Source organism: Engraulis encrasicolus, chromosome 2 (genome assembly GCF_034702125.1).
Source record: "Engraulis encrasicolus isolate BLACKSEA-1 chromosome 2, IST_EnEncr_1.0, whole genome shotgun sequence".
Taxonomy (NCBI): domain Eukaryota; kingdom Metazoa; phylum Chordata; class Actinopteri; order Clupeiformes; family Engraulidae; genus Engraulis; species Engraulis encrasicolus.
The window spans coordinates 56,237,759-56,264,683 of record NC_085858.1 but is presented as its reverse complement, the minus strand read 5'-3'; the positions used below and the strand labels follow the sequence as shown (position 1 = coordinate 56,264,683).

At 42.1% G+C, this 26,925-nt stretch overlaps 1 protein-coding gene across 1 annotated transcript; it reads right to left on the bottom strand.

Moving 5' to 3' along the window:
- Positions 1-43: 43 nt before the first annotated feature.
- cfap70 (cilia and flagella associated protein 70) lies at positions 44-26,102 on the bottom strand. The gene is made up of 26 exons (XM_063192538.1): positions 25,900-26,102; positions 25,514-25,697; positions 25,077-25,175; positions 24,410-24,492; positions 23,516-23,695; positions 21,955-22,137; positions 21,565-21,659; positions 20,559-20,658; positions 18,774-18,908; positions 18,280-18,426; positions 17,513-17,593; positions 16,602-16,693; positions 16,257-16,317; positions 14,122-14,319; positions 12,370-12,501; positions 10,703-10,828; positions 9,582-9,715; positions 8,700-8,815; positions 7,915-8,115; positions 7,425-7,618; positions 6,676-6,828; positions 4,759-4,920; positions 4,032-4,121; positions 1,894-1,995; positions 1,065-1,112; positions 44-406 (listed from the first exon to the last, which is right to left on the bottom strand). Exons 1-26 carry the CDS (start codon positions 25,969-25,971, stop codon positions 326-328), a joined length of 3,249 nt encoding a protein of 1,082 aa, XP_063048608.1. The 5' UTR covers positions 25,972-26,102; the 3' UTR covers positions 44-325.
- Positions 26,103-26,925: the final 823 nt, after the last annotated feature.

Below are 26,925 nucleotides of genomic sequence, written 5' to 3'. Positions count from 1 at the left end.
TAAAAAAATCAAAACCACATAATGAGACGCTTCCACTAGAATATTATATGAAGACTCAGTTTTATTTTTTATGATTGTGAAGTAAGGAACATCACCAAACAGTGCTGCTTACTACAATATTGATACAGCAAAATAAAAATAAAAAATAAAATAAAAACACAATTTGTTGCCATAAGAAGTCTTTTTGTTCCAGATGTGCCCGATGATGGTCAAAGGCTCAAACAGAATGCTTTATTTGACTTAGATAAATATACAAACTTACAAGACTGACTGTCTGACTATCTGAAAATGTGTGTACCCAAACAATAGAACCACAGAAGCATTTTCAAAAACCAGGATTTCCGAATCCAACATTCCTTTGCATATCTTCAATCTCCTTTAGAAGTGGCTCGTTTTGTAGATGCAGCTGAAAAAAAAAAAAAAAAAACATTTTACCCGTTCCTTTGTCAGGGCCACTAACATAAACTTGTACTTCCATTGTGTAGTGAACCAAATGTGAGCCGAAACCACACAGAAAAGATAAACGTACAAAACGGTTATGGATTACACAATTCTTATATGGCCCAGACTATAACAGTGGCCCATACCACATTTTCCTTATATACAAGGCAGACATGTTCCATATCTTATACATAAAAACATTGTACATGGGATGTGTTTGAGTGCGTACTTATATGGCCCAAACTATTGAAGTAACTTGATCCATTTCAAGATTTAGCAAAATTATATAGGCATGTAATGGCTCATTCTTTTGAAATTGAAACTCGGCTGTCGGTAGAGCCGAGATTGTTCTCCCGACAACCGTTGTAAATGCGTTCTATTGCAACAGCTGGGGACAATACAAACGATAGTACAAAATATAAACGATCTCGGAGTGCACCGAAGTGCTCTGAGTTTGTGTTTCGGAACTTCGATTTGAGTACCCATTCTATTGCACTTAATTTCCGAGGCGGAAGCCAGAGTTTCCGACAATCGAGTTTCAAAAGAATGAGCCATAAGTGTTTAACATACCTGTCTCTATATTTCTATACATCTACCTATTCATGTAGAAATGGTGATCTCACCTTTAGTGCGTATTTGTAAGACTGTTCTGCCTCCAGCTTCCTCCCCATCTGGAAAGTTATGTGAGAGGAACAATGCAGGAAATAAGACAGAGTTAATGGTCTAAAAGCAACAGTGTGAGATGTTACTCTGTGCTACAGATTCTAAGGCCCCGACAGCCCTGACAGGGCCCCTGGAAGGATGCTGATAACATATTTTGTCATTTTGGGGGGCAAAAATTTCAATCTTTCATGGGGCCCAGCGTTTTTAGCGGCGCCCCTGGGCCCGTCGATTGGAAAACACTCAACTATATCGTAACAACATTGCTATAACAATGCGGAGAGTCTTAACTAACTGATTAAAGGGGTATGCCACTATTTTGGGGCTTAATACAGTTAAAATCGTTGGCTGGGGTTTATAAAGGTGGTAAAGTGTCTTAATTTTCATGTAAGCCGTTGTCTTGCTTTAAGACAAGTTAAAAGAGGGAGCATGTCGCTAAGCTAGTGAAAGTCAATGGATCCGTGTAGCATGCTACAATGCTAGACGGATCCATTGACTTTCACTAGCTTAGCGACATATTCCCTCTTTTAACTTGTCTTAAAGCAAGACAATGTTTAACATGAAAAATAAGACACTTTACCACCTTTATAAACCCCAGCCAACGATTTTAACTGTATTAAGCCCCAAAATAGTGGCATACCCCTTTAAGACTTGGTCACTACCATTGTTGGTGACAATAAGGTTATAACAGAGACTTTGCACTAAGGAGTATAAATACTGGAATGATTGACTTGACTCCTCCAGTATGTAATGTAATGTACACAGTACTGTAGGCCACCAAAAGACACTAACCAGCAGGCAGACGAGGGCCAGGTATCCCCACACCTCTGCATTGCCATTGTTCATCGTGTTGGCCTCCACCAGCGCATCCTCCGCTTCAGTCATCTCCCCCAGCTGACACACACACACACACACACACACACACACACACACACACACACACACACACACACACACACACACACACACACACACACACACACACACACACACACACACACACACACACACACACACACAATACAAAGCAAAGTGTGTGTTACAGAGTTTTCCATTCTGAATGTAGTTACCTCTCACAAGGAGGTTGTGTTTTGGGTCGCGTTGGTTTGTCTGTCTGTCTGTTTGTTTGTCAGTTTTTCTGTGGGTCAGCAGGATAACTCAAAAAGTCATGAACAGATTTGGGATTTGGGAACAAGTGATTACATTTTGGTGGTGATCCAAATCACGATGTGGATCCAGGATTTTTTTAAAGGTCACCATTGTGGGATAGGGCAAATTTTGACTTTCCAGTTTCTAACTCCACAAAAACAAAGCAGAAAAGGGTGTAACATAGTCCAATGTTCTATCAAACAGCTTCCTTGGCTGTAGGTCTGCACTCTCTGAGAGCATTTGAAGAGCTCTTTTCCAAAACGCTATATCCACCATTTTTGACTTTTTGCATTTTAATGTTGGAGTTGACTGTTAAGAAGCCCTATCATCCATATGTGAATTGTTGCCATTCAAATGTTTTGAGAACATACTTTTAAACCTCTATAAAAATGCATTTTGCAATGCATTTCAATGGAATGCCCAACACAAAAACGTCAATTTCCCAACATTCTATAACATGGATATATCTCATTTTGGAAAAGAGCTCTTCATTTCTAGTTTTATATATTATGCATATGTAGCCAAGGTCATCCTCTGCGGTGCACTGCCATTGTACTTCTAACATTCCACAGCAGAGCTCTGCTAATTGGCATCCGTTACACTCACCCCTCTGAACCTCAATCCCATCTGTACTGGGTCACGGCACCACAATAACCAAGGTCATTCTGCGAAGTCCGCTACTCAAACTCCTCCCGACCTCTCAGTAACTCCACAGTTTGGCAAGGGAGGTCCAGGTACCAAACCACTGAGCTAAAGATGTAAGCCTGGGGCGTACTGGGGCGCAGCGCGTTAAGCCCCCCCGACATACGTATGGGCTTGCATGCCCATGCCAACCCAGGTTCGAGTCCGGCCTGGGTCCTCACCAGCCCTCTCCCACTCTCTTCCTGTCATACTACCAACTGTCCTATAAGCAATAAAGACACTAAAGCCCTCTAAAAACATGTAAAGGTCTAGGCCTTTAGCTGAGCACTACTGCATCTGTGTGAGGCATCGGGAGGGATGTTTACTAACGTTCGACTGCCGAACTCTGATAGTTGCCATCCGTTACCCATACTGTACAGGCAGGAAAATCAGACATTTCTGATTACTCAGGAAAAGGTAGGCATGTTAAATGGGTTCTTATAATATACTTGTAAAGGACGCCAACAGTAAGCATTGATGTGAGCGTTGGCAGGGTTGGAATTTTACACCCGTCCACCCGCCAAATATTTCAAATTTGTCAACCCACCAGTCACTTTGACGGGTGAAAACTTTCACCTCAACGCGAGCTATAAATTGTCCAGGCGATTTTTTTTTTGTCAGATGGGATTTGCCATTCTTCCCCCTAAAATTGATTAGAAAGCAGGAAATTGCATCTAAAAATACAACATTTTCTGGGGGAGGGCCGCATAAGGGGGAGGACCACATAATAACTGGGGGAGGACCACATAATTACTACCAATTATTATTATTGTTATTATTATTATACGGGTTGACTGGTAAAAAGTGACTGGTAGATTTTAAAATCTACTACCTGCCACCATGGGTGCCGCGAGGGGGGGAAAGGTGTTACAGATTCTAAGGGCCCAACAGCATTGAAAGGGCCCCTGGAAGGATGCTGATAACATAATTTGTCATTTTGGGGGCCCAACATTTTTAGCAACGCCCCTGCCTGCCACAGTGACTGGTTGGGAAATAAACGGAGTTGCACCCCTGAGTGGTGTGGAGGAGGAGGAGGAGGAGTGTCTGTGGCCTACCCTGAGTGGTGTGGAGGAGGAGGAGGAGGAGTGTCTGTGGCCTACCCTGTAGCAGGCGATGCCGAGGCCCAGCCACGTCAGACAGGAAGCGGAACTCTTGCAGCCACGCAGGTACACCTCCTTGGCCTTCTCGAACTGCAGAAGATCCAACAAAATACGCAATAAGGTCATCGCTTGGTCATTCATAATTACATTACACTTAGCTGACGGCTTTTTTATCCGAAGCGCCTTACATTACAGGGTATTGGTAATATTGGTAATATATATATATATATACATATATATATACATATATACATACATATAAGACATTGGAGCAATGTGGGGCTAGGGGCCTTTCTCAAGGGCACTTCAGACATGGATGGAGGTGTAGGGAGAGGTGAGGGCAGGATGGTGTGTCTTGGTGTGTAACACAGTAACATGCTGATGGTGTAACCTTAAACTTTAACACACTTTTGCAACATGTTGTTGTTAACGGAGACTTCAAAAGTACTGTGTACACCTGCACATTCCAATGTGCTTTCTTTCTGTGTTGATGACAAATTGATTTTGAATGGTGTGGTCAAAATACACTCATTTGAAGTCTACAATCTGTCCTAGCCTGCACCTCACCCTCAGCGTTCTTCGTGTTCATTTATTTTAACACAATGAACAGTGCATGGCCCTTAATATAATCCAACAATAATGCCTAATAATAAATGCACACATATGAGGCTGTTTCTCATGTTGGTGTCGTGTTCGTGCTCGTGCTCAGCAAGAGAGGGTACGGTACCTGCCCCTCCTGCAGGTAGATGGAGCCCAGGCGCAGGTAGATGGGGTGTGTGTCAGACGCTTCCGTCACAAAGTCCAGCGTCCTCTCGTAGCACTTCTGAGCCTCTCTGGCCTTCCCGCCGAGGTAGTGCAGGTGGCCCCACAACGCCCACACGTCTGGCTTCTGCACTCGCACCAGGGTGCAAAATAAAACCATTTAAGAAAAAAAGACAAATGCACTCTCCATGCTTAAGCTCATCTATTTATTTATACCACCATGTCAGCAGGTGCAATTCGGCAGAAATTGTTTTGACATTGATAGTGTTCCGAACATTCGTCTGAACGGTATTCAGTTATAATTTATTTGCATTAATTGATTTCATTTTATTACCTCTGCCAAGGAAGTTATGTTTTGGTCGCATTGGTTTGTTAGTCTGGATAACTAAAAAAGTTAGGCACGGATTTTGATGAAATTTTGTGGAGTTGTTGGAAATGACAAAAGGAACTAGTGCTTAAATTTTGGTGGTGATCCGGAATTTTAAAAAAGATTCCTCAACATTGCGGGATAGGGCAAATTTTGACATTCCAGTTTCTAACTCCACAAAAACATTAAAAACAAAATTAAACCAGAAATGCACTCAGAGAGTGCAGACCTCAACAAAGGAAGCCATTTGATAGAACATATGACACCCTATTTTTATTTCAAGTCTTTCTGCCTTCTTTTTGTGGAGTGTCAAAAGTCGCCCTGTCCCGCAATTCAATTTGCGGTCACTAGGGGCGTCTAGATTGCTAGCGATGGTGAAGAATCATAGAGGTAGAAAATAACACTAGAGAGGACACAGCAATTTGCGACAGCACTGGGAAATGGCAGCTGGAGCTTCCCAACTTCCGTAGGTAGTGTAGGTACTTTCAGGCAATGCAAGTCAATGGAGCCCACCCCTGTCAAGAAATTAACTAAAACTGTGTAAATATAAAGTAACACTTTAATCAAAGACCAGATTTGAAATGTCAGGCTACATATCTACTGAAATCATATGAGTCGATAAAATACATTTAAAAATCAAATAATATATTTTATGAACATACTTAGCAACACACTTCAACTATTGTCCTTGTATAGTGTGTTGATGAACATTTTCACATGATTAAGCCATTTTTGACAGAGGTGAGCCTCGTTCTCCGTTAATTTCCATTTCTCTGATCTACCTACAGATAATGGCCGCTACAGATTGCCGTAAAAGGGGGGCGGGGTCCTCTCTAGTGTTATTTTCTACCTCTATGTGAAGAATCTTTACAAAAAGTCCTAGTTCCGGTTCGTGATCCGGATCACCACCAAAATTTAATCACTTGTTCCTTTGATCATTTCCAACAACTCCACGAAGTTTCAGCCAAATCCGTTCATGAGTCATCCTGCTGACAAACAAACAAACAGACAGACAAACAAACCAACGCCAGGGCTTTTTCTGAACGGGGAAATAGGGGCTCTCCACCCTCATACCTCCGCGGGTGCACCCTCATACTTTTATCTTGATATATATATATTTGAGCGCCCCTAGTAAATTACTAATTCACGGGGGGGGGGCACACCCCACTTCAACGCCCCCGCAACCTGCCATGATGCTCCCTCATGCTAAAAAATCCTAGAAAAAGCCCTGAACGCCACCGAAAATATAAACTCCTTGGTGGAGGTAAAAAAAAAAAAGAATTCCTAGCTGTCGCTGAATGTAATAAATGTAAAGTAATGTAATGAGTGATCTACTAGAGATACATCGTAGTTGTCGCTGAATGTTATGTCATGTATTGTAATGAGTGATCTAATAATTAGCTGTTGCTGAATGTAATGTAATATGTGATCTAGTTAGCAATACCTCATATCTGCTTACTGAATGTAATGTAATGCAATATACTGTAATGAGTGATCTAGCTAAGCTAGCGTCACCTCATAGCTGTCGCTGAGTGCTGCGTTGAGGCTGGCCTCGGCACTGCTGAACTCCCCGCGCAGGGTGTGGAGTTGAGCCAGGGCCAGGTGGTAGCTGCTGCTCAAACCCCCCTCGGGACACAGCAGCTCCTGGGCCAGAGCACGCTGGGCCATCTGATGATACGCAGGGTAGAGAGAGAGAGGGAGACAGAGAGAGAGAGAGAGAGAGAGAGAGAGAGAGAGAGAGAGAGAGAGAGAGAGAGAGAGATTTTCTAATTTTTCAAGACTGAACCATTGTTCTGGACTTTTTAAAAATAATAATTTTATGGGGCTGTCATGCCTTTGATTGAGACAGGGAAAATGGTGATGGGGTTGCTGTGGGAGAGAGACACGGAGGCGCATTGGAAAAACTTGGGCCGGAATTGAGCCCAGGTCCCTGGCATAGCCATAGGCCTTTACTGTAGTTAACTGTAAACTTAATGTGCTAAAACAATGTGAAGTGTCCTGATAATCAATCTACAGACAATACTGCTTGGTTAATTGAACAGTTATAATAATATAATACAATTAAGTTATATTTTCAGGGGACCTAGTGAAAGTTGTAAAGGTGGCCGCCTTCGATATAGGCCCAAAATGCAAGGGGTAAATCCTGGCTTGTGTTCATAGTACGGCCCTTGAGAGACTTTGAAGTGGCCCCTCAAATGACAGAAGTTTCCCACCCCTGATTTAGATCATAACATTGGAGAGTGCAATGTGCGGTGTCCACAGACCTGTAGTGCATTATTCTGCTGTAAGAAGGCCACCGTTTCCATGTAGATGCTGGTGACCTTGCTGGGGCCGGCGTGGGGAGCAATTATACTGGGGGTCTTGGTCTCCTTGGCAACAGTAGAATCCTCCAACTCCCCCGTAGCAGTCTCACTCTGGATGGCGGCGACTGGACTCTCTGCTCCATTCTCCTGTTCCTCTGAAAAACAAAAAAATAATGACCATACACACAAAAATAGAGGGTATCGTAAACTATCTCTTCTTCATTTTGTTGACTTTTGAGGAAAACTACAATAGCTTTTGGTTGTGTGCGAAACATTTATTAATTATATTTAGTTAACTACCATAGTACTACACTATGACATGATGACTATGACTATGACTATGACTATGACACAGGGCCTTTAGTAATGCACTACGACTTGGTCATTGCCATTCTGGTAACAGCAAATTTATAACGCCATGTCTTTGAACGGGTTAAAAAAATGGATGTACCATCGTTGTCATTGGCTAGCTCCTCCTCTTCCTCTTCCTCTTCCAGGTGTTCAATACTCTCCACCTGGGTGTCCGAGATCTCCACCTGTGCACCCCAAACCTCGGGAGGGCTTGGTGCCGCGGCTGCCTTCTGGCACTTGCGGGCCTCCAGGAAAGCCATCTCCGCCTGAATGCTGTTCTCCTGGCCGTGGTAGAACAGACCTGTGCAAGGGGGTACACAAATACGCTTTTGGTGGAGTGGGCGGGCCAAATGGGATGAGTATTATCAGTATCAGTATTGAATTGAAAATGCTAGAGCAAAATGTTAAAGGGTTTTGCCACTATTTTGGGGCTTAATACAGTTAAAATCGTTGGCCAGGGTTTATATAGGTGGTAAAGTGTCTTATTTTTCAGGTAAGCCGTTGTCTTGTTTTAAGACAAGTTATAAGAGGGAGCATGTCGCTAAGCTAGTGAAAGTCAATGGATCCGTGTAGCATGTAGTAATGCTACACGGATCCATTGACTTTCACTAGCTTAGCGACATACTCCCTCTTTTAACTTGTCTTACAGCAAGACAACGCTTAACATGAAAAATAAGACACTTTACCACCTATATAAACCCTGGCCAACGATTTTCACTGTATTAAGCCCCAAAATAGTGGCATACCCCTTTAACAAAATAGTAATAAAATGTTTCATGAATTGGACAGCTAAAGAAGAGACAAGAAAGGATAATCAATTTTGAGAAGGTTACGCAAAAAAAAAATATTTACATTAAGGTACGTACAGCAAACGCCTAAACTCACCGAATATTGTCCAGGCCACCACACTGCTAGGACAAACGCAAGTCGCTCCTTCAAAAAAGGTCTCTGCCTCCTCATGGCGCCCATCCATCTCAGCCAGAATACCACACATTAACAAGCTACTCACAGTGCCAGAGAGAGAGAGAGAGAGAGAGAGAGAGAGAGAGAGAGAGAGAGAGAGAGAGAGAGAGATGGGATGGTCCAGTTTAATTATAATTACCAATTACCAATTATCATAAGTTTGACATGATGGATCTGATGAATTCAACATAAATTAAAACAAATCTAATGTAGCCTGATTTCCTATTCATCATTAAGAGGTTACGCTAAGTACTCTTAACTATCTGTCTGGTTAGCCAGGCTCAAACACATATAGAGTGACTCAGCACAAGATGGCAGGTGTTTAAAAGACTGAGGCACACTGAGCATTGTGCCATCCCCTGCACTGCTCCTATGGGGCACGTATTGGGCTGCCCTCTTGCACGGGTGAGGCAAAAATGCTCATTTACGGTGTGCAATGTGCTCTGTGGTGTGTTCTGCGGTGTCACAATTTTCAGCACTTTCTTGCTAGTCGGGTACATTTCAAATATTATCCATCGTATTTGATTTGGTTCAGTATCACAAAACACAACATTATATGAAAAGGTTTCAGTTACTCCTTCCCCATAAAGCAGTGCATGACATCACGTTGGGGACCGGAGAGCCTCTGCTGAGGGGGAGTTAATGCGTTAATACATGTCATGGACTGTAACACCATGTCGGAGAATTTTTCAATGGTTTACAAACATGTATCTTGAGTGCTTTAAGTACCTATTAATCATCAGTGGTGGTTAACCTCCACCATCACCTTTAATGTGACTTTCCCTTCCCTTTCAGGTACGTCACCTGGACAGGTGGTCCTGCTTGATAGACACGGCCTGATGGTAGCACTCCTCCGCCTTCTGGTAGTCTCCCCTCGACATGTAGAAACAGCCGAAATCAAACCAGTGGGACGGGTCACTGCGGTCTCGAGCCAGCAGCTAAATACACAGACGTCACATCACATCACACTCACACTAATACTCATCCACATGAACAGAGCAACTTATAGGGTTTTCACACCTGACTCAGCATTTTCGGTGGATATGTGAACTCTTCAAAGTGTACCCAGACCCCTTGGTGAAGAGCACTGAGACCTTTATTGATGTGGTCTCAGTACAGTTCGCTGGTTACACTGATGACAAGGTGTTATCACTTAAGGAGGGCCCTAGACTAAAGCACCACGTGTGATCAAAAAGAGGACTGACACGCCATAAAAGCCTAACAGCACTGAACAAAAACAGAACTGCGTCCTTTTGCTGTCGGTTCACTTTTTGGTCCACTTAAAGAGGACTGAGTTCGGTTCACTTACAGAGGACTAGGTGTGAAAATGCCCTTAATCTACTGTATGTGTGTGTTTTTACACACAGTCCTTACCACATGTCGTAGTAAAATAAATGTAGTGTAGGGCTCAGAGTAAAGTCCCTGAACGAATGAATGAACGAATGAATGAATGAACAGCTGGCCTTTGTCACCAACTAGCACCTGAATGTGACAGTCCGAACAAGCTGGGTAGAGCAGCAGCACGCCCATGCTTTCCAGCTTTTGGCCCAATAGTCTGAACCAACACCTGTGTGTCTAGATAGAGATTCACAGAATCGTCCAAAGAATCGTCTACTAGAGTATGATAAGTCAAACTCCGGCCAATCAATGCAAAGGAGTGTTTTCAAGTTCGGGCTCCTAAGGGTCCCATCCTTCTTCTCATTCTGCCGTGTTTGGTTGTGGATTGCATAAAATGTGCGCAACCGCCATCTACAGCGGAAAGGAACTCCATTTATTCTCAAAGGTGTCCCAACCGAGGTCTACTAAAGGGATCCCGGAAAAGTACGAGCTTTAAGTATCGTACTGTAATAGACGATTCTCTGGATATACAGTCATTGGTCTGAGGGAGGCATCAGCATGGCTATTGTGTGTGTACAATACTGTACCTCTTGGTAGTACTTTGTGGCCAGCTTGTAGTCCTGGTTGAACTGCGCCTCCCTGGCAAAGTGTCTCAGTTGGGAACAGTCCAGCTGCTGCTGAGGCTGGCTATCCAGATTACGCACAGACAACACCTAAGCAGTCAAGAAACACATCAGTAGAGAAAACAGCAGTTTCTCCTGTTGACGTATATAGACTACAGTCATGGCCAAAAGTATTGGCACCCCTTCAATTCTGTTAGAAAATACTCAATTTCTTCCAGAAAGTGATTGCAATCACAAATTCTTTGTTATTAATATCTTCATTTGTTTTTCTTGCAATGAAAAAACACAAAAGAGAATGAAACAACGTCAAATGAATGATAATTTTACACAAAACTCAAAAAATGGGCCGGACAAAAGTATTGACACCCTCAGCCTAATACTTGGTAGCACAACCTTTAGACAAAATATCTGAGAACAGCCACTTGCGGTAACCATCAATGAGCTTCCTACAACACTCTACTGGAATTTTAGACCATCCTTGAGGTGATTTGAAGGGTGCTTTCTCCAAACTATCATTGTGAGATCTCTCCACAGGTTTTCTATGGGATTAGGGGGTGGGCTCCTACATTATGCTGCAAAATTTGTTGATAGTCTTTAGACTTCATAATTTCATGCACACGGTCAAGCAGTCCAGTGCCAGAGGCAGCAAAGCAACCTCAAAACATCAGGGAACCTCTGCCATGTTTGACTGTACGGACCGTGTTATTTTCTTTGAAGGCCTCGTCTTTTTTCCTGCATTCATTTGAATGGACAGGAAAACACTGAGGGCTTCAAAGAAAAGAATACGGTCCGTACAGTCAAACATGGCAGAGGTTCCCTGGTGTTTTGAGGTTGCTTTGCTGCCTCTGGCACTGGACTGCTTGACCATGTGCTTGGAATTGTGAAGTCTGAAGATTATCAACAAATTTTGCTGCATAATGTAGGAGTCCACCCCCTAATCCCATAGAAAACCTGTGGAGGGGTCTCACAGTGGCAGTTTGGAGAAAGCACCCTTCAAATCTCAAGAAGGATGGTCTAAAATTCTATCGGAGTGTTGTAGGAAGCTCATTGATGGTTACCGCAAGTGGCTGTTTGCAGATATTTTGTCTAAAGGTTGTGCTACCAAGTATTAGGCTGAGGGTGTCAATACTTTTGTCCGGCCCATTTTTTAAGTTTTGTGTAAAATGATTATTCATTTGACTTTTTTTCATTCTCTTTTGTGTTTTTTCATTGCAAGAAAACAAATGAAGATATTAATAACAAAGAATTTGTGATTGCAACCATTTTCTGGAAGAAATTGAGTATTTTCTAACAGAATTGAAGGGGTGCCAATACTTTTGGCCATGACTGTACATGTGTATGGTGGCTTCTGTTTATGGTTTCCTGAATGGAATGCTCAAAAGCTAGCCTGGCGACGCCATCCTATGTGCTCCGCCCACAAATTTTGCCTCCGCACATCAAAGTCAACAGTCGGCTATTCGCCCAGGCTACTCAAAAGCTATGACACGCAATGCTTCACAAAGACAACATACCGTAAAAAACATTATGGCGTAATGGCATAAAAAAAAATCCAGTACAGTAATTTTAACAATATTTAACAATATTTAGCTTTGAATTGTTTGTTTGCTATGTCTGGAAATGGAGTGTCTTGCCTTATTCAGCGCCATGTGCATTTCATCCACCAGGAATACATAGAGCTGACTTAGAAACGCCTGCAGCTGTTGCATATCAGCGAAGGCTTCCGTCCGCAGCATCTTCTCGCGCACTATACGCACTACAGAGTACTACAAACACACCAAGGAAAACATACAAAAGCAACACAAAACAGTTCTCATTGCTGTGCTATATGCAATGTGTTATATCCACCCCCTCCACTAGGTGACGCCTGTGAGCACTAATATGTGCTGGATACAGTACAACAGGCAGAGTAGAAGTAGTGTGAAGATGAAGCCACGCTCCTGTAGTGCTCTCATACTTACCTTTCATTTGGTTTATTATAAGGACCGTTATTTTACCTTCGTGTGTTTCTTATGACACAACAATTGCAAGCATGTTTGCTGTAAATACTAAGAATATACTGGCCAAATACCACCAGCAACATGGAGCTGTTGCACCAAACAGGGCAGCAAGAAGTGATCCTCGAAAGAAGATGGAAGTGGGTCGGCCATACCAGAGAGAGTAGAGAGAGAGAGGTTCCATTGGCCCATTGTTTCCGGGTTCCATTATTGCAAGGGGGAGGGGGGGAAATCCCCCTTTAGGCAGACCTAGGCAGACCTAAGGACTGTTCTGTTCAACGCCCCTTTAGGCAGACCGGAACCTGGTCATGTTAGGTGCCCATAGAAACCTATTATGTTGGCATATCTCTATACTTAAAGAATCTCTGGCGATACCCTTCGCAAACCTGCATCAAACACAACCAGACAGGCCCTCCTCTGGAATCCACAAGGGAAAAGGAATAGGGGCAGGCCAAGATACAGCTGGCGCCGTGATCTAGATGCGGATGTGAAGAGGTCTTGGTGTAGATGGCCCTGGATCTTGATGACTGGAGAGCACTTGTTCATGGCCTATGCCCAAATTTGTGCGGTAGGCGTAAGTAAGTAAGCAAAGTTGCTGTTAATAAATCACAATGACCACAATGAAACGTCTGACAGAGCAAGCTGTAATGTGTGGTAGCAGGGCATCCTATGGGTTAACCCCCGCCTTCTCTTGACATACTGGGCACATTTACATGACGTTTCTAATTCAGAATTAATCATTCAGAATTAAATAATTCTGTCGAGTTTGCATTTGAACTTTCATTTAACTCAGAATTATGAAGTGCTTACGTTTATGATGTTTTCATGATGTTTTCAATTAAGCTTTATTCAGAATTAAATTGAGTTAATTCTGAATTAAATGTCCTGGCCACTGAATATACATCAAGAAAGATGGTCTACAAAAAATGAGCATTCATTCAACAATTAATGTACGTTTCCAAAACAAGGATTTATAAGCTTTCCTTTAACCAATTTGCCAACTAACAAAATACTGGAAGTATTTCAAGAGTACACTGAACACTTTCTTCGATCACTTTACACATTACTTTGTTATTAATTGTTGTCTGTCTCTATTTTATATTTTTGTCTGTTTCAGTGTATGATCAAGAAAAGATGTCTTTCTTTTCTTCTTTTATATATACGTAGCTGTTTTAGTGTGTGTTTCCCCAAGAAAAGAAGTTTATCTTTTCTTCGTTTTATATGTTGTTTTGTATGTTGACGTCTTGTTTGTGATGCTTTCTGTGTGGACCCCAGGAAGAGTAGCTGATATGTTTATCAGCTAATGGGGAGCCTAATAAAATATCAAAATATCAAATTACTTTGTAACTACATGGTTATCACGATACTCTCCCTGCTATTTCGACTCACTTTAAGTTGCTCCTTGAAGGCAAAGTACTTCCCCGAGTAGTTGAGCTCCCCGAGTAGCTTGGTCTTGCGCTGCTGCTCGGCGTTGGGGTCGGGCGAGGTGGCCCCTGACAGGTCCAGCGTGGCCCCAAACAGCTGCTGGTACTGGTCCAGCACCTGCGCCGCCACGTTGGCCACCTGCGTCTGGAACTCCTGCACCGCCTGATGCACACCAGACCACAAGAAGATGCAGAAGTTCTTTTTTATATAAAAAAACACACTTCTGTGGACACAGATCTGTAGAAGTGTAAATAGTATCTGACTGTCATTTCATTAATGCGCTATCTGAAATTATAATTCAGTGTGCATGCATACATCTTCATTCTCACTGGAGAACGGGCTTCTCGTCATCGTGGGTTTATCGCAGGGGAACCACTGTGCTTTACGCTAGACCAAAGTGCTTTATGCTGGACCAACTGCTCTCGAGGAGCATAAGTTAAAGCAAAATAGCAAAATAGCAAAATAGCGTATTGGGTAAGGTCGCTGGCCATGGTGCTGAAATTACTGTTGGCTATGTTTGAAAAGATTCTTGTATTGGGCTCGGGAGTAGGGGGCTCCAACTGAGAGCTCGGACAATACCCGGACTCGGGCAATATCTGAATGTTCAATGGTGTTAATGTCTTCATGTCTGTCTTGTTTGTTATAGTATAGTCCTCATGTCATCTATCTATCTATCTATCTATCTATCTATCTATCTATCTATCTATCTATCTATCTATCTATCTATCTATCTATCTATCTATCTATCTATCTATCTATCTATCTATCTATCTATCTATCTATCTATCTATCTATCTATCTATCTATTCAATAGATGGCTTTACTGATTGTGGTGCAAGCTTTCTGTCACCAGAGTATTTTACGTACAGTGTTTCTCAATTGGTTTTGTACATTTCTCTAATCTCTCTCGCAATTTTCAAAACACAGTATTCATTCTCAAAACAGCTTTAACAAATGGCAAAACACCATGGATGACCTGCAAAACCAAGTCTCTTCCTCAAAATCCTTAGTTTGTCTTTCAAAACCATGTTTTTGTGTCAATGAACGCGTCAGTGCCAGCAGAATGGTTAGTCATTGTGTCATAGTGTATGGACAAGCTAGTCAAATCGATTTGTCATGTTGTCAATTGACTAGTACACTCTTGAGGATATTTTCTGAAGAGAAATGTTGTTTAGAATGGATGGAAAATGTTGTAAATTCGACTTTATATTACATACATCAGGTAAGATTGTACTAGATATACATTTAGAGTATGACATATTTATTGAAAGGTTTTCTCATTGCAAAATCAAAAAAAATAGTCAACTCTGATTGAGGTGTCAAAGTGCGCCCTCTACCACCCCTTTTTACTTGTCTTGCAGGCCCATGTGAAAAAAAATATAGAACTGTAAAGCAAAATAAATTTGAAACAATACACTGATACTGTATAAAGTGCACTTACTGTCTTGTGAAATTCTAGGGAAATATTGTAATTTTGCGTGGAGTGTAATTATAAAGGGCACATGAGGCATAGAGTAATGTAATGCAGTACAGTGCTTATTGTTGTATTGCATGCTTGTTTCCTCTTTCCCTTCTACTGCTTTTGATTAGAGAGAGTCAATATTTACCTGCGAGCAATTCACCAATACAGATCACATTTATAGACACAAATCCAATGGAAATTATACAGTGCTTAACACATTATGGCAGCTTGGTAAATCATTTTGCATGTCAAGACTTATACTATGACATAGGGCCTAAATGTTTTGGGGTTTGAGATAGTTTTGTGTATTCAGTGACGATGCTTTTTGAGTGATATGACAAAAGCAATTGCTAATGTACAAAAAAGCTGAGAATTGTACACAACCATCTGCATGATGATGAAAGCATTTGCTAAATGCTGAAAACTATGAGAAATGTATTTTACCATGTGCACAGATAACAGCAGGAAGTCACAATTGAACAAGACGTTTTGAGAATGATTATTCTGTTGTGAGAAATGTACAAAACCAATTGAGAAATACTGTAAGAAAAGTATCTGCCCACAGACAGCATTGAATGGCAATGAGTAGGAAATGAGTAGTAAATGGTGAGTAATTAGTAGTAAATGGTGAGTTTACCCTTTCTGCTCCTGCTGGTCTCCGAGGTAAAGTGGGTCTTGGAGGAATAAGCTCAGTGACTCTGTGGAGTACACAATTACAGTTACAGGCATTATCCACAGCCATGCATAATTCCGTGTTTAAAAACAAAACAAAACAAGGACTTTTTATGGACTGTCTTTGAGGTTTAAATGTTTTTTTTTTAATCAAGTCAGCCAATTTGGCAGTGTCATCTCTGGATCTAGCTGTACTCCTCATGCTTGAGTTCAGCAAATCATCAGTGAACTAGATTGTAACTGAATGAAACAGCTTCCCTGGTCATGTTACGAAAAGCATTATTATGAAAGTAAGTTTTATTGCGACCACCTTTTTGCCAGCTCCTCCGGTGGTCGTTTGGGGACCAGTGGTTTATCCAGTGCGATCTCAATGACAATGTAGGTCTTGGCATCTTCATACATCTGGGCACAAAGAGCAACATTAGATCATGTCATCCTGGTGGTGCTCCCTTCATTTCTACACATGTGATGCAATGAGAAATGCACCTGGCCCCCTAGCACCCTGATGCCATTCTAACCCTGCAGTCAGTACGACATGCCCTCAACAGAGGATGAAACTGACATGACTTTAAAAATCTAGATTGCATATGTGGCCAGTGTCACAGCACACTGACATCATCAGCTTTTTACAAAGTGAATAAATAAATAAATGAAAAACATCACAACCCTAACAACAACAACGCTGACTAAATATTACTGTAAGCCACATGATAAAACTGATATTTACTGTTGCAAAATATACTGTTGCGATGTACCCCCCGTATAATTGATTGATGACATGTTGAAGGCGGTGCATGGTAGGGCTGTAACGATATTGTATTGAATAGAGAAAACTTGATACACAGTCACGATACAGTATCGTGATAAAAGAAGGCGGTATCGTGATATGCCCTGTTTAAGTTCTGTTACCCTTCAGTCCAGAAAACAACCCAATGATGTGATGCGATGGTGCTTCCAAGCTTCAAATCAATATCATGATTATTTTTAAACTTTTTTTTACATTATTAGTAACCTATTGTAACATATTCTATCTATAAACGATCAAAAAGATACATTTTAAAAATCGTGGGGTGTATCGCACCGTAGGTCAAAAATCGTGATACGAACCGAATCGTGAGTTGAGTGTTTCGTTACAGCCCTAGTGCATGGTTATTGCTATGCTAGTATGACAGGTGATGCCTGAGTGCTTAGTGGTCACTCAGTGCTGCAGTAACATCTCACTTGTCCCTCTGTGTTGACCTGCGGCTCCACCTCCACAACGCTGGTCTCTTCAAGGACAGGTTTCCCCTGTGGCACTGCCGCCTGGGAAACACCACAGCACAGAAAATACATTTAATCCAGCTTCTTGTGTAGCTACAGTTACATTACAGTGCACTTAGCTGACGCTTTCATCCAAAGTGTCTTACAGTGACATATTTACTAGGTATTAGTTTACAGTTCTTGGAGCAGTGTGGGGTTAGTTTTCTTGCTCAAGGGTTCTTCAGCCATGGGGCGAGATAGGGATTGGAAGAGTGGAATTCGAACAGGCAAATGCCTGATCTAAAGCCCATCCTAAACCATCTTACAAGTTGAATGTGTCATATTTTGTCCTAGGGGTATTACCAGATGATCTTGATGAAAATGATGATACTGATCTATTAGGAACGCTTCTCCTGATTGCTAATAAAGTTATTACAACCTTATGGTTACAGCCACAACCTCCAACAATTGCACAATGGAAATTGCACAATCCAATTGCACAATCCAATTATAACACAGAGAGGTTGACGGCGTTCCTGCACTTGAAAATTGAGGCCTTTGTTTTGAGATTTACAAAAATTGTTTTACATTTTCATTTAATATAGTGTTTTTTTTCTCTCTCTGTTTGTTTGAATTTGTGAAATACTGTATCTGTATGCTGTAAGTTGACTCAGAAAATAAAAAGAAGTTCCAAAAAAAAAAGAAAAAAGAAGTTGAATGTGCACATCGTTTCTATGACAGAGACCCACCTTTCTAGGAGACTCTTTGGGGTCTTTTCCCGGCTTATCGAAGATTTTGCTGGGGGCAGCCTTACAGAGGCCCCCAGACACGCGACCTTTGCCCTGCGCCACCGGCTGCCTCATGCTCTCTCGCAGCACGCTCTGGGTCCGCTTGGTCTGCAAGCCACATGTCAACACACCTTCACTACTTTGTATATCATGTCACAATGGTCTTTGACTGGGATAAAATACAAGAGACTTATGCCGCTATGGTTTTTGAAAATGATAGATACAATACATTACGAGACAGGTATAGACTTAACTAAGTTAACATCTGACAGGCAAGTGATGCTGACAACTGCAAAATTATCCTACCAACTGCTAACAACTCAATATTGGCATAATGTTGGCCATCACAACTTAAGTACTACCCGTAATCCTACAAGTAAAAAAAAATGTTTTTCTTTGGGCCAAGACAAACTTTCTTCAATGAAAAAAATCCCAAGAGAAAGAGCAGCTCTGACCTTCTGCAAGAGGTCGGCGTCGTAGAAAGGGTGGACTCTATATGCAGCTCTCAAGCACGTGGCTCCTGGATACATCAGAGGAGCCAGGTCCATATAGGCCACGCCATGGAACGACACCTGGGAGTCATCTTCATTCTACAAACAGAAATTGCATTACACATCACCAGGGAACACAAACAGGGTGGAAAAGGGGTCAAGCCCAGGGAGATGGGGGTGGGGTGGCGGGGGATGAATTGGGAGATTGGGTCCTCATTACATTGGGTGTATTGACATGGGGGGCCTTTCAGATGAGTTTGTTCCGGGTCAGACAAAAGCTGTCAGCAGCCTTGCTGTACATTACATTGCACATTATGGCTAAGACAGTTGTATTTTCAGTACAGAGGCACTGGGATGGGTGATTTTAGCCATTGTGGGCAAAGCGTGTAGATAGCCATACAGGCCTTTCACACCAGCAAGTATATTGGCAACGATTCCATTGACATCGCTACTCTGTTCCATGGGCGTCTCCATTTTGAGGAAACAAAGTGACAAGCGCATGTCACATACGCAGTCTTAGTAGAGTAGATTATCTTTATTAATCCGAAGGAAATTAAGGTGTCTGTCATTTTACATAAATACACAAATTAAAAAAAATACAAAGACCTAATACACATTATTGCACATTGCAGTAAACATATACTATGTGCACGGCTTGTGAGGATGAGTTTCACATGTGCAAACTTTATGCCAAAGAACAACGGGCAGTCATGGGTGAGCGGTTAGGGCGTCAGACTTGCATCCCAGAGGTTGCCGGTTCGACTCCCGACCCGCCAGGTTGGTGGGGGGAGTAATCAACCAGTGCTCTCCCCCATCTTCCTCCATGACTGAGGTACCCTGAGCATGGTACCATCCCACCGCACTGCTCCCCATGGGGCGCCACTGAGGGCTGCCCCCTTGCACGGGTGAGGCATAAATGCAATTTCGTTGTGTGCAGTGTGCAGTGTTCACTTGTGTGCTGTGGAGTGCTGTGTCACAATGACAATGGGAGTTGGAGTTTCCCAATGGGCTTTCACTTTTCACTTCACTTTCAAAAAAGTGACTTCCATTCCACCAAAAATGTTGACTGTCTGCCTGTCATATCTTGTTTGTTTGTGTGCTTTGGGATAGCCTGTCATACCTTGTTTGTTTGTGTGTTTTGGAATAGCCTCACATACCTTGTTTGTTTGTGTGTTTTGGAATAGCCTCTCATACCTTGTTTGTTTGTGTGTTTTGGAATAGCCTCTCACACCTTGTTTGTTTGTCTGTTTTGGAATAGCCTCTCATACCTTGTTTGTTTGAGTGTTTTGGAATAGCCTCTCATACCTTGTTTGTTTGAGTGTTTTGGAATAGCCTCTCACACCTTGTTTGTTTGAGTGTTTTGGAATAGCCTCTCACACCTTGTTTGTTTGTGTGTTTTGGGATAGCCTCTCATATCTTGTTTGTTTGTGTGTTTTGGAATAGCCTCTCACACCTTGTTTGTTTGTCTGTTTTGGAATAGCCTCTCATACCTTGTTTGTTTGAGTGTTTTGGAATAGCCTCTCATACCTTGTTTGTTTGTCTGTTTTGGAATAGCCTCTCATATCTTGTTTGTTTGTGTGTTTTGGAATAGCCTCTCACACCTTGTTTGTTTGTCTGTTTTGGAATAGCCTCTCATACCTTGTTTGTTTGAGTGTTTTGGAATAGCCTGTCATACCTTGTTTGTTTGTGTGTTTTGGAATAGCCTCTCATATCTTGTTTGTTTGTGTGTTTTGGAATAGCCTCTCACACCTTGTCTTTGACGGGCTTCCCTCCCTTGGTTGTTCCTGTCTGTCCTGTCTTCATGATTTCAATTGGCCACAGCCGGCTCTCCACGATCCTGCGGGTTAGCCTGAAAACACACAGTATGTCACACCACAGTCATGCCAGTCAGATGCTTACTTATCCCCTGCAACACTGGGAGTCAGTGGCCAGTGTATGTCAAACTTTTTTTTTTTTTTACAATAACATGATATGCCTCAGTCTGGTCTCAGGACTCCACCATCTCTTTGGGAGACACATCTGAGCATGTCAAGTGAAGATGGGTGATTACAATCACTTTGCAACTCCTCTGACATTCATTGTGCAAAAATCTGTTTTACACATCACAAAACCTGCTAACATGCATCAGTACGTATGCCTCCTTTAATTTGTAACAAAAATATGTTTTGGTTAATATGGCGTTTATTGTTCCAATAACAATGGCGGCTTGCATCAAGGAGTCATGTGACAGATTGTAGACTAATTTTTCAAAGATTATATAAGAGAACGTTTTTGAAGAAATTTGTTGGTGTCAAGGATGGACAAATGATAGATACGTAAAGGCATGCCTTCTGAAGACGAATCTAAAACGCTGCGTGCTTTCCCAAACTTAGTGGGTGGAGTTCTGAAGATGCTTAGACGAACACATCACAGGTTTACCTTTTTACTGTCTTACCACTACACCTTATTGTCTTGCTGTCTGTTTTTATTTTGTTATGTTTCCTCTTTCTCTCTTTCTTTCTTTCTTTCTTTCTATCTTTCTATCTTTCTTTGTTTGTTTCTTTCTTTCCTTCTTTCTTTCTTTCTTTCCCAGTTGCTATTCTTGTGGGGGTAGGGGTTGGCTGGTGATGTTGCTTTCTTTCCTTTGTATACATTTAGAAATACTAAGGAATCTTTTCTATATGGATTTGCTGTAAAATTATATATTTTTTCCTTCAATAAAAGTTATTCGTTTTAAAAAAAACGGCCATGGCCAAGGCCTCCCAGGCACTCTCACCAAGCTGAGCCTCCAGCGTGTAGGAAACAGCAGCGCTCCGTATCCCAGCTCACCCTCTTCCGGTTGGTCTCGGCCTCCGCCCGAAACTCCTTATCCTGTGATAAACATGTATTATATTGTATTGGACAACTACTGCCAGACAAAATTACTGTACTGTAACTGAAGCCACTCTTCTGTTCTATAAAAAGGAATTGTGGATGTTATTGTGCCATTGGGGTAGTTAATAATGGAACTATGTTCACATAGTACTGTCTTTGTCTTAACTGTATGCTAGCGGTATCCCATTCATAGCCTATATGTAGACATATTATGCTATTTGCCATTCTACCTCTGATGTTTTTTTTTCAGCAATGTATGATTACAACAGATTTTTTTTGTCCCATAATGCACCTCAGGTCCAGTCAGGTCTCCGTTCTCCAGGTCGGCACCGTCCTCCTGTATGCTGTGGCCCGGTATGTGCAGCGCTCCAGGGGCCAACATGGCCCCCAGGGGCCACTTCTTGGGCCGTGGGACCAGCTCTCGCTCCCCGCCCATCTTCAGCACGCCGTTGGAGAACAGCAAGATCTGCTCTTTCTGTGAATAGTGTGAGCTGAGTATGAGTTATAAAAATGTAGACTTAACGGCAACGTTTCAATCCACCAGTGGGATCTTCCTCAGACATTCTTTATGTGAATAAACATAGGTTCGTTTCACCAGGAAAGTAATAAATACTTTCCTTGAAGTGATTCAATCAAAAATACATAAAATACTTCTGTTAAAAAAACAAGCTTTATAATACTCAGAGAAGATGAACATTCAACAGTAGAATGTTCATGCTCAGGGGCGCCGACAGGGGGGGAAAAGTGGTACTGATTATAACGGCCCAGACCAACACAACGGCCCGTCCGCGGATGGCAATTAATAGCCTAATAAAATATTAGAACTAATAATCTTGCCTTTAAAAAAAAATGTCTATTTACAATGAAATGGTAATTGGAAATGAACGTAGGCCCATTAAACATACAACTATCGATTTCCATAACGTTTTCGTCAGTTCTTTAGGACCCTCCCCCCCTTAGCTCTTGCGAAATGGTGCGGTCCAATCTGGCGGCGCGCGAGGCGTTGAATCGCACAGCGTCCGAAATGCTGGCAGCAGGAGTAGCCTAAAGAGCGACTTGAGGTCTTAACCCATAGAATTTTAGAATGTTAGTAAGGCTACAGTAGGCTACAATCTATGTCTTAACCACATGATGGTGAACTGGTGGTGACCAGGGGCGCCGACAGGGGGGGAAAAGTGGTACTGGCTGGTACTGGCTATTGACGTCAGTCACCAAATCATTTTGGATAATCTGCGCACACGGCACAGCCTATGTCTAATACCAGACTGACGCGGACTACCAATAAGCTCTGTGAGTGTAACCCTATGGAATTGCGTCCTAGGCTACCCAGGCGACTAACCACACGGGGTAGGCGCAAAGAAAGGAAAACTGTCTCTATGTTGAGTAGCTATCTGCGCTGTTTTAATTAAGAGTTAATGGAAATGCTATTGGGAAATCTGTCTTATTTGAATATGGAAAAACAAAAGCCTCAGCTTTTCCGACCATAATGCTTTATGTCTTTCAGAATGATTATTTGCCCCCTCTGAAGATTCTTAACAATTCAAATTAGGCCTATATAAATCTATGTGTTGGATTCATGCCCTTCATGCCCCCCTCCGCTCCCCCGAATAACAATAGTATAATTTAAAAAGAAAAAAAGAGGGGGGGGGGGGGGTAGGCCTATAATTAGAATCTTTCATAGGGCCCAAAATTCCTGGCGGCGCCCCTGTTCATGCTTCAGAGATATCGACTTTGGTCAAATGACCACACTGAACCAAAGCAGTAGTAGAATATGTTGGTGTTAATCATTTCAAAATCATAGTTATAGTTTATTAAGTTAATTAAAGTTACAGTTTATTACAATTACAGTATACCTCAGCTGTGGTGGGTACTTGCAGTGCTGCCACGAAGCCAGCAGCAGGCCCCGTTGGTGGATTCCACACCTCAGGCACGGAGTACGCCGTCTCAACAGTCACTTTCAACAGGTTGGACTCAGCCAGCTGGGCATCTGACAGCAAAGGCTCTGGCACACGGACTGACACATCCAGTGCAGGCTGAAAGAAAATGGAAAGAAAATTACCACAGTCAGTCTGGAGAAAACTCTGTTACAAAACAACCTGTGTACGTGTGGTGTTGCAGTTTTGATGTACAGTACGTGGTCATTCATGCTGAACACATTCTCATCCAATGTCTCAATTTCTGACACTATTTGACAATATGGCAATTTTTTATGCCATTTTACGTGACAGGACAAAAATTGCCGCTTTGTAAAATGGTATCAAAAAACTGATGCCAGGGGTGAAAGCCTGGGTGGGTTGAAGTGCATAAAAATGAGCTCTACACTGCCACCTAGCTGAGATGCTTCCAACAATGTGATTCTGCACTTCTGTTTAGCAGATATGACACGTGTCATCAAACCTTGCCACTGTCCCCTATATCCCTGTTCGACAGATATGACGTGTGTCATCAAACCTTGCAACAGTCCACTACATCCCCCCTTACGAAAATTCACCATGGTTTTACTGCAGTAGCCATGGTTTTACCATGGTATGGCATGGTTACTATAAGTACTCTGAACCAACCATAGTATTACTATGGCTTATCCATGTTTTTTTTTTGGTAACCATGAAAACTGTGGTTCCTAACTAACCATGGATTATGGTTATTTATGGTTTTCATATTTTTTTTCAGCAAGGTTTGGGATTATGGTTTATGGCTACTGTCCCCCATATCCCTGTTCGGCAGATGTGACGTGCGTGTCATCGAACCTTGCTACCGTCCGCTGCAGCTGTCTCCATAGGTGACCCTGGAGCTGGGTGGAGTATGGCGGAGCATGTGAAGCTGCTTTGGCCTGGAAAATAAATATAACATGTTAAAGCATAGTAAGAAGCATATCCAATGCAACTTTGTATTCTTATAATAAACTGCTGTTAATGATATAGCTAGCTCAAATTTGAACTGATTAAAATAGCTATGTTTTGGGCTATAAAGCAGGTCTTCTTCAGGGCATGAACAGAACTTAACCATAGCCTTTTTGTGCAGACGGGCCTGTTCACTCTTTGGTGAAAAAAAACTCAAACTAGAGCATAACAACAGTGCTGTGATGACATTACAGAGAGCCGTAGGTAACAGATTAAGACTTGGCCATTACAAATTTGCTCCGTGCATAGGGGTTGAAGCACAGAGAGCAAACATGATGACACACAGAGAGAGGCAGAGCAACTTTTTAAGCAATGTTGCTAAGCAACAACATGATTTGTTCCTAATTTTTGGGTTAAATGATTAGTTTTCTACAGCTGATCCAAGTTCTTGATAAACATGTTGTGATGAACAGTCCAAATCAAACGTTATGCTATCATAGTATCGTTGCACAGAAATCTTGCTCAAAAAGTTGCAGTTGTGCATCCTCATCTTCATCTTAAGACATGGCCTAACCATGGAGAAGTGGGAGTAGGTCCACAACTGCTTGTCCATGAACGATTGTCCTCTCCTCCTTCTGCTTCTTCTCCTTAGGCAGGATCTCAGTCAAAGTCACTGCAGCACACCACACAATCAGTAATAATAATAAAACATTGTGCACGTTACAGTAGTTTTACAGATAAACAACAATGCAGGCAGTATTAATGTATCATGTGTGTGTGTATATGTGCCATGGTAAATTTACAGTAAATTTGTGTACCTCTGGGTATTTTGTGTGTGTGTGTGTGTGTGTGTGTGTGTGTGTGTGTGTGTGTGTGTGTGTGTGTGTGTGTGTGTGTGTGTGTGTGTGTGTGTGTGTGTGTGTGTGTGTTCTACGTTCTAAGTTCTTGGTGTGTTATAATACTACTAACAGATGATGAGGAACACAGAACTTTTTTCTTTTTTTAACTTACGAATGACAGGTTTGTGTGCAAGATCATCCAAATTATGTGCAACTTCTGAACATTCAAAGCTACAGGTGAAGTTATAATCCACTCTTTCATCAACAGCTGCTTCAACTTTATGAGAATCTCCGAGGACAGCACCATTAAACTCAGCTCTGACATAGCTGAGAAAAGACTCAGTCCTGCTCCCTTTCTGAAATGCAATCAAAAGAACCACACAATGAGAGTCAATGGGCAAACTACATCTTAGATGAAGGGTCTGTGTTTTGGCTCCAACTGAAACATTTGATATCAGATATGGTTCTCACGCACATTACATAGCAGAAGAGGATTTTCGTGTTATACAAGGATTGCTATTTTCTTTGAACGCAAAATTCACTGAGGTTGCAACTCACCAAATTATGACCATGTCGGATTGTTATTTGAACGGGTACAGCCTTGAATCCAAGTCCTTGCCCTGCGTCCATTTTCGTTGCTACACCAAACAAACAACGTTCACTTTTTTCATACTATTTAGCCATTCAGATATGCTAAACAATTGTGTGCATGGAGTTCTTTTGGAAATGTCAAACATTTCTTACTTGGCGTCTGCTTGTTCCTATAGCAACCTGTCGAGGTATCGCGAGATATACACCCCGACAACAGCGAACGTGGCTTGTTCGACCGACGGCTGAGTTTTATCAGAGTCTGAAACGAGAAGGGTCATCACTTAACTTACCTGAGGTCGTCATCTAGGTGAAACTGCATGTTTTTGAGGGAACAATAGGAGTCAATGGGAGTGACCCTTCTCATATATTACACTTTCTGTATTGCATCAGAGAATGGCCGCGTTCGTGATGGCGCAGAGCTGCTTTTGCTGGGCAGAGCGCATGCGCACTTTGCCATTCCATGCAGAATTTGTATTATTTGAGAAAAAAAAATAATGCGTTTTATACAGCAGTTTTCTTGACACCCAAAGATCCTTTACAGGTGAAAAACATGTAGGCAGTACACGCACACTATAGGCTATAAGATAAGACTGAACCGAGATTGGGAGAAACAAGACCGCAAAAAAAGAAAACAAAGGGCAACAACAGATCTGGAGGCAGGAGAAAAGAGGCCTCAGGTTTTATACATAGGTTGGAATATACTAGTAGGTGCCAGCTAGTAGGTGGGTCTTGAGGTTGCGTTTGAAGGATGAGTCAGACTGTCAGATGGCCAGTGGAAGGGAATTCCAGAGGGTGTGGGTAGCATGGCCAAGTCTAACCAGAGATTCTTTAAGTATAGAGATATGCCAACATAATAGGTTTCTATGGGCACCTAACGCGACCAGGTAAGGAAATAATGGGCCAATGGAACCTCTCTCTCTCTACTCTCTCTGGTCTAACCTAGGGTGGGGTGGATGTGGGGAGTTATTGAGGGCTTCAAGGTGATGAGGACAA

Coding starts and splice junctions, on each gene's coding strand:
- cfap70 (XM_063192538.1), bottom strand. CDS start 25,971: ATGGACGCAGGGCAAGGACTTGGATTCAAGGCTGTACCCGTTCAAATA. Junction 25,698..25,899: donor TCCGACATGGTCATAATTTG/GTGAGTTGCAAC, acceptor ATTGCATTTCAG/AAAGGGAGCAGGACTGAGTC. Junction 4,122..4,758: donor TCTACCTGCAGGAGGGGCAG/GTACCGTACCCT, acceptor GATCTTCTGCAG/TTCGAGAAGGCCAAGGAGGT.